At 43.1% G+C, this 14,429-nt stretch overlaps 1 protein-coding gene across 1 annotated transcript in view; it reads left to right on the top strand.

Annotated features, from left to right (window-relative positions):
- The window catches only part of LOC147633400 (uncharacterized), a 30,784-nt gene extending 23,528 nt beyond the window's left edge, over positions 1 to 7,256 (top strand). Inside the window, exons 3-4 of the mRNA XM_086806466.1 lie at positions 6,217 to 6,289; positions 6,603 to 7,256. Coding sequence (XP_086662592.1) covers positions 6,217 to 6,289; positions 6,603 to 7,159 — 630 coding nt within the window. The 3' untranslated portion in view covers positions 7,160 to 7,256. The remainder of the gene's footprint in view (positions 1 to 6,216; positions 6,290 to 6,602) is intronic.
- The last annotated feature ends 7,173 nt before the right edge of the window (positions 7,257 to 14,429 follow it).

The raw sequence follows: 14,429 nt of genomic DNA, 5'->3' as shown, positions 1-14,429 counted from the left end.
CAAACTTTATGTGAGAAATCACCAATAATAAGCATGAAGTACCTAGCACCACCCTTGGTATGGGAGCACACAAGTCCATATGTATAAGTTCCAGGATGTGAGAAGCCGGATGAGTAGCCTCATGAGGGAAGGGCTCTCTGTGTTGCTTGCCATGCAAACAAATCATACAAGTGGAGTGGGAGGGTTTTTGTTGGGATTTGTTGCTTCCTATGAGAACTATCTCTTAGCCCACTCTTATCTTATCTCATTGTGTGTCACACTCCCCATCACATCCTTTTTATGCTGATGTGTCATACTCCCCAATCTCTGGATAAGTAAGTTGTGTCGTCTGCAAACTCTGAGTCTAGCAGCTGATGAGTACCGATGGGGAGACACAATCCCTGGAGCCCCGTCTCTTGAGCCGAGAGAAAATTGCTCATGGCCTCGACGACAAATTGGAAGAGGTATGGTGCCAATGGACAACCCTTCCGTACCAAGCGGGAAAGGGGGAATCTGTCACACCGGAAAGTGAAGAATGCTACGATCTTGAACAAAACGTGTCTGAGTGTCCTGGATCAAGTCGGGGAGAAAAAGCTGAAGTCTCCGGCTGATGGCCTTGGCCAAAATCTTGTAGGCGGTCCCAAGGAGGGTGATGGGTCTCCATTGCCGAATCTCTGATCTGTCACCACACTCCTCCTTAGGAATCAAGTGAATCAGACCCTCATAGAGCCTCTCTAGCATGTTGCATGTAGTCATAATCTCATTAAGGCTGCTCGAAGGCTGCCTTCCATGAGATCCCAGTGGCAAAGAAAGAAGGAAATTGGAAGCCCGTCCGTCCTTGGGAATTTGCCCCTAGGAAGAGCCGTCATGGCCTCCGCCAGCTCCTCTGCTGTGAAGGGAGTCAATAAGAAGGTCCGAAGAGTGGGGGGAACCACACCTCTCGTGTGCCACCAGACCCTCTCGCGCATCCACCACTTGTGAGGATAATGGGGCACCCGCGAGGAGGGCTGTGAAGAAATTCGTGGCAATGGCTCACATTTGGGGGGGGGGGGGGGGTAGGAGGGCAGCTAGTCTGCACACACACACACACACACAACCTCAAGCATAGAGAAACGTGAGAGTGCTGGAAAAGATGTACTCAATAATAATCAAATGAAAGTACAAGTGAGTACATATAGTAGCCTAGGGCAAGGTACCCAACACACATAAGTGTGTTCACACGGGGAAAAACTTGTGTCGAGTCACAGGGAAAAAATGCCCGTGAGTAAGCTGTGTTCACACTTGAACTAGCCGGGAGTGGACATGACCAACAAATCCCCCTCAAGTGAACGGTGTAAACTGGAAGCAGGGTGATAAAGTTGTGAATGCTGCCGCGCAGTATGCTCCACAGTAAGAGTTATCACGATAGCAAAGATGAACTGTAGTGCCAATGGGAAAAGCAAGCACTATATGACGGGGAAATAGAGAAGCCCCAATGTCATAGTGCTAATGCTAGAGGAGAGTAGTACATAAACGCATCACCTGAAATGCATGGCAAAGATTATGTGGACATCAACTGCATCAAATCAAGAGGCATTGCATAATATCACCCTGAAGGCAAGCACCAAATGCCAAGCTGAACTGCATGTAATCCACATCAATGACAACAGGAGAGCAAAGCATAGCTTTGTAACTGCACCAGTGATAAACATAAGAAGAGGTAGCATATATACGCATGTGTAAAGGCAACAAGATTCAGAAGTCATGCCTGTGAGACATGCAATGTAAGCTGCAAGAGGGAAACTCATCAATGGAGGATCCGATGAGGAAAAATCAGCAATGGTAGGGCTGATAAAAGTAAAAATTCAGTAATGGGAAAAGCTAAAAATCGGGAGAAAAAGTGGGGGCTCGAGGCGGGCATCAGCCAATGCTATGAGAGGATGGGTAAACTCTCAGCGATGCCATGATCAGTGGCATGTATGGCAAGCGTCGAGCATAGACAAGCATAAGGGTCAACAAGCATAAGTGACCATGAGGCATCACCAACTGCATGTGGGCAAGTAAAATCCCCCCCTGAAATGCATCTGGTAGACAATGCATACCAAGGAGTACAGACTATAGAGCATAGTCATCAAAAGCAACGGCATCAGAAAGACATCTCTGAAGATGTAAGGATCAAGGCTGATACATGTGTAGCCAAATTGGCCTGATCTGCACCTGTGGAAGAAGATGCCAGCTTCTTCTTCTTTTCGCTCTCAATACGCTTCCTCCATTCCTCTATGGTGTGCCTTGTTTTCCTACAATAACTACAGCGCTTTTTCTTTTCAGGCTTGTCCTCTGTCTTGGGAGGATTTGATGGGTTAGGTTTAGGCCCAAATCTATTGCCACGAAAGGGATCAGCCATTGTTGACTCAACAGACATCATGTTGTTCTTGTTGGAATGAGATAGCTCTTCACTAAGCAAGAGAGTCACAAGGTTGTCAAAAGTGACCGCATTAGGTGCATTGCCAGCCAACAACCGCAAAGTGGTGCCAAATGTCTGATAAGAGTTGGGCAAATTACGCAAAACTGTCTGAATAAGATAGCCATCGGTCAAGACCTCATCAATGTTAATGAGCTGCTCTCGTAGGTCTTTCACATGCGTAAGGTAGTGATTGATAGAGTCACCTTGAAGCATGCGGTCGGTCTCAAGCTTGCTCCGAAGGTAAGCTACATGAGCCTCATTGCGACCTGAATACAACGGCGCCAAGGTATCCCAAGCACCCTTTGCAGTGGTGCAAGAACAAATGTGCGGAATGATATGCTTGCGACACGAGAGAGCAATCAACGCATGGGCCTGAGCATCCCTAGCATCCCAAGTATGCTGCTGTTGAGTAGGAGGAGGACGAGGAGGTGAACCTGCAGGAGGGTGAGCGGGAATCACTTCACCTTCCACTGGAGCAAGTGCGCTCCTCAGTGCCATCCACCTATAGCCATACATTCTTGGCAACCAATACATGACGCATCATATAAGCCCACATAGGGTAGTTATTCCCATTGAGCTTGTCCTCTTGAGGGAGCATTCCAAAGAGGTCATTATTACTGTCGGCCATGACAACACAACAAATTTGTCACAAGTCACCACAAGTAGGCAATGCCCTGCAAAATTGTAAGAATGCGGGAGATAAATAGCAGGATAATCAATGGACTGAAAGGGAACTCCTTCACCACGAGAAATACATATGCATGTCCCAAATCTGCAAGTGTATTGCATGATGATGCAAATCAGTCAAAGTGTCCACACAATGGCATACATATACTGTCCACAATGGCATACATATACTGCAGCAAACCACAAATGTATACATGTGCTGTGAAAAACACGATCAGCTGACACCTGTGAAATCTGCAAGTGCTCAAATCCTGGCAAAATCAAAGGTAAATTGGTCGAATGCTGCAAAGATGGGCTCAATGTAGAAAAGCCCCAATTTTAAGGCAGCCAATTAGACCAAATCTGAACAGGAGTCAACTGTACCAAATGTTGTAATGCCCAAAAATTGGGGGAAATACCCCAATGCCAAGTAAATGTGTCTGTAATACCCAAAAATGCCAAGTAAATGTGTCTATAATACCCAAAATACTTGCAAATAGTGCCAATTTCTGCAAAATTGTGCCAATTTCTCCAATATCCCCAAATTTCTAGTGCAATTATGCACCAAATCTGCTGAAATCAATGCCAATGTGTGCCAATGTTGCAATTGCAGGCTCAATGGTGAAAAGCCCCAAATTTCAACAAACAAAATGTGCAATTTCAGGTCAAAAATGTGCAATTTTGAGCTCAATGTTGAAAAGCCCCAAAAATAATGCAGTGTATTTAGCAATTTCTGAGTATTTGAAAAAATAGCAAAATACCCCAAAGTGTGAGCAGCTTCAATTGTGCAGGTACAGTAGCACATTCGGCGGGTACAACAGTACGGGTAGGTACACAAGGCAGCACAATACGGCAACGCAGGGGCGGAGGCAGGCGATGCAGATCTGTGGCAGGCGGCGCAGATCTGAGGTAGGGCGGCGCAGTTCTGGTGAAGTGCAGGTACAAACAGGTGGCGTTGGGCAGCGAGGGCAGCGGCGTAGGTAGTCGATGAGCGGCAGCACAGGTACAGTTGGGCGGCGGTGGCACAGGTACAGTTGGCGGCGGCGCACAGCAGACAGCGTACAACAGTGTACGGTCGGCGCAATACAGGTACAATCGATGGGCAGCAGCACAGCAGGTGTGATGTTTAGTGCTCAGTGCAGTAAGCAACAAAACCGTAACCCTAATGTTGGGAGGGCAGCAGGGTGTAACCCTAACCCTAACGAGGCTTTGATACCAATGTTGGGTAGGAGGGCAGCTAGCCTGCACACACACACACACACAACCTCAAGCACAAAGAAACGTGAGATTGCTGGAAAAGATGTACTCAATAAGTGCCCAACACACATAAGGGTGTTCACACGGGGAAAAACCTGTCCAGTCACGGGGAAAAAATGCCCGTGAGTAAGCTGTGTTCACACCTGAACTAGCCGGGAGTGGACATGACCAATAGAGGGGGGGGGGGGGGGTATAGCTCCATCCTGGCCTCGCAACCTGCGAATATTATCTCTCCGTCTGTGAGGGCTTGCAATCTCAAAGAAATCCCGAGTGACGCTATCTCCAGCCTGGGTTCAGAAGGATGCTCTAGCATGATATCTATACTCCACCCTCCTCTCCTCTATGGATCTGATCTCCATACGGGTGGTAGCAAGCTGACTCTCTATCCACGGGCTAGTGAGGGAACTCTCATGGAGACGCTGGAGAGAAGCAAGACCCCTCCAAATGCACCTCTCTTGCTCACAAAATCCTGCCATTCTACTATGCTACCTCCTGCAAAAAAATGCTGATCTCGTCGAGGCCCGCATCCAAGGTGCGTGTGGCAGAACCTAAGATGAAATCTAGTCCCTCCCATATCTCCTCTATCCTGCTGTAGATCTCAGGGTCTTGTATGAGGCTGTCCGGAATCCTAGTGCTCAAGTTCTTGTCTTGCTTCTAGGGGTTCTCCAAGGACAGAATGACTCGAGCATGATCCCAGAAGGTAGTGCCCGCCAAGATACCAATCATGCCCCCGCGACCGCAAGCCCACTCATCCACATAGAATCTATCAAGTCAAGAGAGATTGGACCGGTGCTCCTCCTGTCAGACCGCGAGAAGCACAGATTGAGGGTCTTGCTGAGGTGATGAGAATACTTTTATAAAATAGAAGAGTAGAAAGAGAGGTCCTTTCCTTTCTTTCCATGGACTAGAAGCATTCAAATCCCTCCCCTCTGTGCTCATCCCTCTTTTTGTCTTGCCCTTCTTCAACTCAACATGTGTGGATGGAATAGTGAACTCAACTTGTGGGGATGGAATAGTGAACTCTTATCTCCAACTAGGTGAAGAATAGTTCGAGAAGCCTGTTCTTGACAAAATTTGTTTGATTGCCAAAGCAGCCGAGGGTTAGGCTCAGAAGTCAATGCATGGGAATAATAATTTAGAGCTTTAATAAGTGAGACATGCTTTGAGCAGGCCCGAGCAGTGGCCTACATAATGGAATTACTCTAAAAGGCTAGGCAAATCTTCAGTACATTATGAGTCGTGACCATTATACCAAAATTTTCATTGGATAGGCTCAACATGGTATTCATCCAATTGACACATTGACAACTGAACCCATGAACACGGGCCTAGTGCAGGTCTGCCTACCATTAATCTTTATCAAGCCACATCCTTATAAAGTGTCATGAACATCTTGAAAGTTTTACAATAAGGATTTGTTTGAGGCGGAAGTAGATAACTGGCTTTGTAACATGTCCCCTAATTTTATGTTTGTTTAGCCTGTGGTCCTATGCTGAGCACTCCATTTGCCCAATTCACATGCTCTTGTATTTTTTGCTTCCACACACTGAGCTTTAAGAAAGGGGGCTGTCAAGGTACCAATCAAATATTCTCTTGTAAGAGGGTATAAAGTTGAGTAAAGACCCTTGCTTTTGAGCATGTCAACGCCCTTTGTTTACCCTGTGGTCCTATGCTGAGCGGTCCATTTGCCCAGTTCACATGCAGTTGTAATTTTTGCTTTGGAGCATGTGAACACTCTTCCTTTTTCCGTTCAAGAAAGCAGAAAAGGAAAGAAAACAGTTTCTCTCTATAAAGTTTGCATTGTGAAGTTGTGCTGACTGCAATGCTTCATTGTAAGGCTTTCTGATTGCTGCCCGTTGTAAAACATGCAGAAAGAGAATCATAAATACAAGGACAAGAAGAAAAAGAGGACGAGAGACAGTGATGCAAATGGTGATTCACATGGTAAGTTGCTCTCCCCTGTGTGCCTATTTGCTTCTTCCAAATTTTCCCCTTCTTGTGTCCAGCTAGTCCCCTTTTACAGAGTGCCTTTATTTGTATTACATGTCTCCTGCACAGCTGAGTCAAACAAGACCTCAAAAGACCTTTTACCTTTAGGTTGTAGACTTTGCCAGGAAAGCCACATTGCTCATGCAAATATTCTGTTGTTAGGTCCTGGTTGAGGTCCAAGGTTTGCATGTGTGCATGTAGTGGTACCGTAGATTTCTGTAAATTTAAATAAAACAAGGGGTTTGCATCCACTTGCCTGTGCCGACAGACAAGGACAAGCGGTCCAAAAAGATCCAACGAACTGAACTCATCAATGGAGTGGTCACCTTTAAGAATGGGAAGATACCTGAGATCAAAGCTGCTTGCCCTACCGTTAAGATGGAGAACCTGCTCCAAAGGACTCTTAGCATACACGCAGGCAGTTCTAGTAGTAAACAGTCGCTGGAGATTGCAAACTATGATCAGGCATTCCATGACAAAGCAAGGGAGGCTAATGGTAGAGCAGATGGTTGGCTGTCCTTGGTTGTGAATAGGCCTGCAGGAAATGGTAATGCTTCAGTTGCAGGTGATTTGGCTCCTCCGACCAGTCATGCTGTAGAAAGCAGAATTGACCCAAGTAGGCTGAGTCATACTCGGTCCATGCCCCAAAGTGAAGAGGTTTGGTCTGCAGTTGATGACCAGGAGTGGTTGTTTCTCCATAATAACCAGATCGACTTGAAGCCAAGGGAAAAAACAGGAGAGGGTGGAACTTCTCAGGTGTTGGCGGAAGCACTGCTTTTGCCTTTGGTTGACATTTACGCTTTGCCATATGTGGTACCATATTGATAAAACAAATTGTCTTCATTTTAAAGGCGTGGAAGCAAATTTTTGAGCATGTATGAGGGGCTTTTTTAAAGGATATAGCGTGTGTAGGTTTTCACCACCTCTGTTTGGTCATGAGTGCTTCTCCAGGCCTTCGTAAGTGTACAGGGCTCTTTGTACTTGTCAAGTTTTGATGTTCTGGTGGTTAGAATCCATAACGCTGTGCATCTTGCATTTTATCAACTCATTTATGTGGCTTAGATGTAGCATGGTCTATCAAGCCCCAAACAGGTTTGATGTGTTTGGAGGGTGGGATTGCCCCTAGTCATGATTCTTTTTCATGCCTTGTAAGGGTTTGAGTGTGCCGTTTTCAAGATTTCATTAACTTTCTCCAAAGATGTGAAGGTTTCACCCATTCTTTTGATAGCAGGGTGGAAGGTCTGCTCTTGTGCCATTAACATGGGATCATACTCCGTAGCTCTATGCCCAAGGTGGGGCTTTAGCGTCTTCTGTGGGATGCTGAGGGCAAGCTTAGTAATAGAAATGTTGAAACCTGCTTGGAAGCTTCAAGTCCATCGAACCAAGTCTTTTTGAACTGGGATAGAAGGAGGGGTTCATTTCTTGTTTTTTGGCCATGAAATTCATGTAAAACATGTTGGTCACGCTTCAATGCTGACATACATGATCACTTGCGAGAGCCAGAGGCTGGGTAGCTGTCCCTTGCCACCATCACATCTGCCACATTTACCTTTGCAACTACTATTTGTACTGGGGGAATCAAGTACATATAGTCGCACATATACTTTGAAGTATGTGTAAGAGGCTCAACCATTATTTTCCTCCTCAGATGTAAAATGTAATAGCAATTCCCTTCTCATAGTTAACTTGAGGGAAGTAAAAATGAAGGTTAGCCGAATATGAAAGATTGAAGGAAAGTTCCCAAGGGCTAGAAATACTGAGCATGACTTGATATACATATATTCACGACTCAACCTTGTGTATGAGATTATTATTGTTCTAGATTCTCAAAACATCAAAGTTTTAGTGGAACTCTTACTACTATCAAGAAGTAACTGGCCTTTTAATCCACTTAAATTATGCGATAGTTTGATGGTAATGATGAGAAGAGTTCCTCCACAGAAAGTGTCTTGTGCGTGCGTGTGAGCGTGTTGTGTGTGTGTGTGTGTGTGAGAGAGAGAGAGAGAGAGAGAGAGAGAGAGAGAGGAGTTACTAAGTAGGATTTTCTTATTTTAAACCTTTTTTTAAACCAATGCATAAGCAAACAGGAGGATATTTTCTTATTGTTAACCATTTTTTTGAAACATTGTACAAGCAAACAAGATGTTTTCTTTGTAAGGATCTTCCATTTTGGGGAGAGAGAGAGAGGAGCTTCTAATTATTTTTAACCGTATTTTTGACTAGTGCACAAGCAAATGAGGATATTTTTGACTAGTGCACAAGCAAATGAGGATATTTTCTTTGCAAGGGGCTTGAATTAAGGGAAGAGAGAGAGAGAGATCAACGTCCACTAAAGACTCAAAGGGCCTATGAGACCAAAAGGTCTTACATATGATCCATGAATTGTTTGAATGTCCAAAAGCATGGAGATAAAAGAGGAAAAAACCCATATATTAAAAGCAAGGCTCGTAAACTTTGTGAATCATGCATGTACAATGAAATAGAGTGTTTTTATAAGGTGTTCTTCTCATAGGTGTTGGTAGACATAGCGTTAACCGAATATTCTTGGTCACTCGTGTATGTAAGGGTCGTGTGGTCTAAGGTTATTTTAATCATTGTAATTAATCATTGGAAAAGCAACTTGGTTACCAGGGAATCTTTACTTTAGCTAGTGGCCAAGTGGATGCTATTCAGCCCACCAAAGCTAGAGTCATGAAGAGAGAATCAAGGACCTAGAATCTTGGAGAGAGAATCATGGAGTGGAGATATTTTCGGAGAGAATTTGGGAGTGATTTGAAGAGATGCCTTTAGCATTTTATGCTTTGTCCTTAGCCTATAAAAGAGGCTCACTCTAATAAAGAATTACACTCTCCGTTTCTCCTACATTGTGTTGTCATTATGCTAATCGTATTTGCTTAAGTTAATCACTTGTATTTAAGTTCTAATCCCTTTTAATTATGATTAGCCTTGGCTTATCTTGATGTGTTTTAGTCTCCATGATATCTGACAATTGGTATCAAAGCATGGGTCATAACTTGAATGCTTACATTACTCTTAATTAATCTTATTAATTGAATGATTAATCATTGTCATTAACTTAATTACATTTTTTCAGTCATTCTTTTCTTTTTCTGCCATACCTAGTTACAGTGGAGGCTAGATTTCTTTCTGCACTCAACACCATTGCTCAAAGAAATGCCTGAGCCTTGATCCCATCTCATAGACACGTCGTCTACTCGGCGAAATTGAAGTGAAAGGGCATAAATTGTTGGCGGTGGTAGGTCGAAAATCAGACGATAGTAAAATTGGGAAAAATTGGTCCAATCATCTACACAAAGAAAAAGAACGTAACTTGATCTGGTACTTGGGGTTTTGGCACATCACGAACACGGTTGTGTGGTTAGATTTGACAAAGCACGATGCTATGTCGTGTTTTTAGCAGTTTGCAAGTTCAAAGAGCTACTTTGGTAAATTTGGGAGTAGCTAATGGTTAATACACCTAATGACAGTTATTCTTTCATACTGAAGCGAATCCATTGCTATTCATGTCCTTAAAAGGATTCGAGCTCTCTTCAAGTCTATCTTGCTCAAATCATCTCATCACTCCAAAGTTGGTTTATTTTTTAGTTCATAACAATGAATTATCTTTACTAATGAAGGCCTAATTGAACCTAATCTTTGTGTTTTTGGATCATTGGTGGTTTATCCATGCCATCGTCTTTTGAATCTTCCAACGCCAAGTATGTCAAAGCCAAGCAACAAATAAAAAGACCAACTTCACTAGAAAAATAAAACCATATGCTAGGGCAATGGGATTGAGTGATTTTCTATGTATCAATATGTATTTATATGAAGAAAACTGTTTTGGAATGGATGATTGATCTTATGTGTTGATTTCAAACCAAGCTTTTGTAAAGTAATAGACATTGCCCTTGAGCTATAAGCCAAGCGGTAAGACCTTGCTCAATTGTTAAGGCTCACCCTAATCCTCCTTGAAACACATCTAAAAAGAGCTTACCTGGTGAACCGCAACTGTCTTGAGGATCTTTCCAATGGTTGAGCTCGTAATCCTCGAGGTCTCCAAGCTCTACAACTCCTTGAGAAGTAATTTCGCAGTGTCTCCCGCGAGTGTTGTCACACCGCCACGTTGCAGTATGGGTCCTCGTCCCTCCTCTCACCTCACTTCACTCACACACTCACTAGCATGCATTAGGGAGAGAGATTAGCAAGAGCAAGACTCAATTGCACAATGGGAGAGTATGTTGTATAATGAGAGAAATTCATTTATATACATGGCCATAAGTGTTCACACTCACTTAAATTATGGCCGACCGGGTACTTTAGGCTCATAAGAGGCCTAATGCTATTACAATGACTACTCTCATAATACATCCACTAAGTACATCACTTAGGACTTCATCCTAACTTGCTACCACACGCTCTTGAAGCGGGAATTACCATAAATACTCCGTCACACCATTACAGGCGCCCGTCCAAGTTGTAGCTTTGGACACTATTGCTTGATATCTTGAATGTATGTCTCTTTGGTGTATCTATCGTGACTCCCTAATGTAAGATAATGCCGGTAGCTCTTATTAATTCTAGAATTAGATTAACATTCTCCCCTTCCTGATGACGATCACGTCCTCGTGATCGTGTTGAAGACTTTTGTGTGGGGAGAATGAATAAGCTTTGTCGATGGCTTTGATGTTGAATGACGTTCAATGGTCTTTGTTCCTCCGGAGGAGATAAGAAAAGCTAGTTAATAAATGGAGAGATTAGTGGTGTATTGAGAATTCCTAACGGGGTGGGAGGCTTGCGAATGATTGCATTTTTATGTGTGAGCGTTTTTTTTTTGCTCACTTTGTTTTTGGCAATCATTGGCAAGGTTACATGTGATTTTTGTTAGTGGGGACACTAAGAGATGTTAAAAATGGGAAAGAAGAGAGAAGGATCCGGAGGAACGAAGACTTAATCATCAGAACGAGATGGTGATTCTTAGTTCCTCATTTGATTCATTGAAGCGACATTCATCACTTGAAGTAATTGGCTTGTGATGATGTTCCTTTGTGTGGTGGAATTCTTGTTAAATGTTGTTGAGTAGGACCTAATCCTCTCTTCTTCTACCTATGTGCTTTTTATGTTTTTATGTATATTTAAGTGCTCTTAGAAGCAGATTTTCATAAAGTACAAGAATTGAGTCATATAGACTCTTATTGAACTGCTCTGTGTTGAAGTAGCGACTTGTTGGTAAGGATTGAAAGAATTACGTCGACTTGGGAGGCTAATATAGATATCTTCACGAAGAATTGAAGATCATTGATTTGTGAAAATGGTGGCATCGTTTGGAGAGGTTTATAATTTGAAGGAAAATTCCAGGCGATGGGTTGTACCATTGACCACGCTTCCGCCCACCATGGCTCCCTCATCCACAGATGTACGTGGAAGTTGTTGTTGGTGAGACATTGGTGCAAATGTTCTCTAGTGCATGAGTATGGATTCATACTCATGGAGCAGCTGCTACATTAATTTAGCCAAAAGAATAGTAAACAATAAGCTTAACAAATATATAGTGGCTATTGTGTGATATGGCTTAATCCATGATGAGACTTAAATCGTGAAAGTACAAGTTCTTAAGCCTTGAGATGGAACTCCTTGAATTTGTAAATTTTGACCTCAATTTTTTTTGTCTCCATGTGAACCGCTAAGACGTGAAACACTGAGGCGTGAAAGACTAGACGTGAATGTCATGATGTGAAAGAGCAGACGTGAAAGTCATGACATGAAATAGCAGATGTGAAAGTCCAAGACGTGAATCTGCAGACTGAAAGTCATGACATAAAATAGTAGACGCGAAAGTCATGACGTGAATCTGTAGACGTGAAACTGCAGAGATTGACAGCCTGTGTTTGCACATGCTTAGGATGGATCATTTATCATTTCCAGAGGGGTGACAAGAGCATTGTTATTTTGTTCTTGATGTGCTCTTAAGTCTATGTATTTGATCTTGAATTTGTTGTTGCTGACATGATGTCGAGTCAATAGGGAAGACTGTTGATTGTTTATTTGAACACACAAGCTCTTGTGTTGGTTCTGTATATGCACGAGAGTGGTTGAGGGATTTTCTTGCTGTTTCTTGGGTCTCCACTCTTGTTGAACTATAAGTGAAGTTGTTGGGGTTGAAGTCAGTGGTGAGGGTTTCTTCACATTGTTCGATTTTGGCAACCATAAGATGGAATCACCATCATAGTATCCTTGTTGTTGACGTACATGCACAGGCACCCATCTTTGATGAACATTGTAATTTGGTTGCCGATATGCTTGGTGTTGAGGCTTCCTTCTTTGTGCGAGCTTAGGGGACTTTGTGATGCGCTTGGGGACCCAAGCTTTGGTATTTCTTTGGTAGTACCCTTGCGCTTGCATCAATGTTTTTGGTATCCACACTTGTTGCATTGGTGGGGTTCTTTGAGGAACTCGCATAGGCTTTTGTGGTGGAAGGTGTTGTGGAGTACTTTTCTTCTTCCTTAGCTTTCGAGTGTTACGTTGTGGAAGAGGTTTTGACTATTGAGGCACCCAAATTTGATTGGCACCTTCATAGTAGCCTTGAGCTACAAGTAGCTGCTTTTCCACCCACATTTTGATACTATTAAGATATCTTGATTGTGGTTGTCGTGGTGGATTTTTCTTTTGGGGTGAAAGGTTTGGGGCCCTACTTTTGGCGCGGAGGCTGCAGGTTTGAAACTCATGGGCATTGTTGATGATGATGAGATTAGAGTCTCTTGTTGATGAGGAGGCCTTTGAGCATGTGGATGTCTTCTTTGATGAGGTTTGTCGATGAAGATGCATAGGATCCGAGGCCTTTCCTTTGAGTTCCCTGTTAGAGTTAGATGGTTGGGATCTGGGAAATTCTTCAGGAATAGTTGCTGATTGTTGTTGCGAGGTTTTGGCATCAAACTTCGTAAGGGGTTGATGGAGTAGAGGCTTTATCGGAGTTGGTTGTTGTTGATGCAGATGGTAGGTCATTGTGTAGAGGGGCTTTTGTGGAAGAGGCTGGTATTCTTTTGCGTTCAGCATCATAGATATCCATTAAAGTTAGATTCTCTTCCTTGCAGTATGGTATTGTTAACTTCTTGTCGTTGACCATCATGATGACTCTATCGCTAGCAAAGCACAGTGGTGCTTGGGCAGCAATAGTCCATTTATGTCCCAAGATCAAATCTACTTCCAACACATACTCAACCACCAAAAACTTGCAAGTGAGGAGGTTAGTTTCAATATACATTATTGTATGTTCAAAGTACCCCAGACATGGCATGTTCAAGTCTTGTGTAAAGGTAATCCTTTCAATATGGGCCGTGAGTGTTGGTTGACCTAACAAATCCCATAGCTCTAGGGTCATGAGGTTGACCTAACAAATCCCATAGCTCTAGGGTCATGAGATTGTGTTCTTGTGTTGATAAAGCTGTGCTTGAGTTGTGGTGATTTCATTTGCAATTTCCAATCCAACCAAAATCCTAGGAATCTTTTCAGTAAGATATGTTGGAAGTTCCAGATCGTGCAAGGTTCTTCCTCCCGTAAATAGCAATTGTACATTACATGAATGCAAGAGTGTTCAAGGTGATTGTTTGCATGGATTTATCTAGTGAATACAATGATTCACTTATCCAAGAACCGCCAATGATGACATCATACTCAAGGGAATCTAGGGTGATATGAAATGTAAATTCCATATCGCCATCGTTCGAGTAGTGTATCTAAAGTAACTTGGAACTTCAATGTTTTGTTCATTGGTTCCTTTTGCAAGACTATTGCTTGTCGGGGTGAGGTTAGGTTGTCCTAATGACACCCAAGTGTTCATTGTCATGATGTTATGACTTGCTCGAGGGCTAATCAATGCGTGTTTGTGCTGAACATCATTTCTTGTAAGGAAATCCAACCATACCATGATAGAATCTTCCAAAGGAATCATGGGTGTTTCGGTTATTGTTTCAGCTTTAGATCCTGTGTCTGTTTCATATTCCCATTCACTTTCATCCTCTGTTTGGGTCTCAGCTTTTTCAAGAGCACCCAATGTGTACAATGACACACTTGGTCCTCTGACAATTCTTAATGAGGG

The sequence above is a fragment of the Cibotium barometz genome, chromosome 12 (assembly GCF_041138505.1).
Source record: "Cibotium barometz isolate CiBa-2024 chromosome 12, ASM4113850v1, whole genome shotgun sequence".
Classification (NCBI taxonomy): Eukaryota; Viridiplantae; Streptophyta; class Polypodiopsida; order Cyatheales; family Cibotiaceae; genus Cibotium; species Cibotium barometz.
Note: the sequence above shows the minus strand (reverse complement) of the source record. Positions and strands in the feature narration are given on the sequence as shown.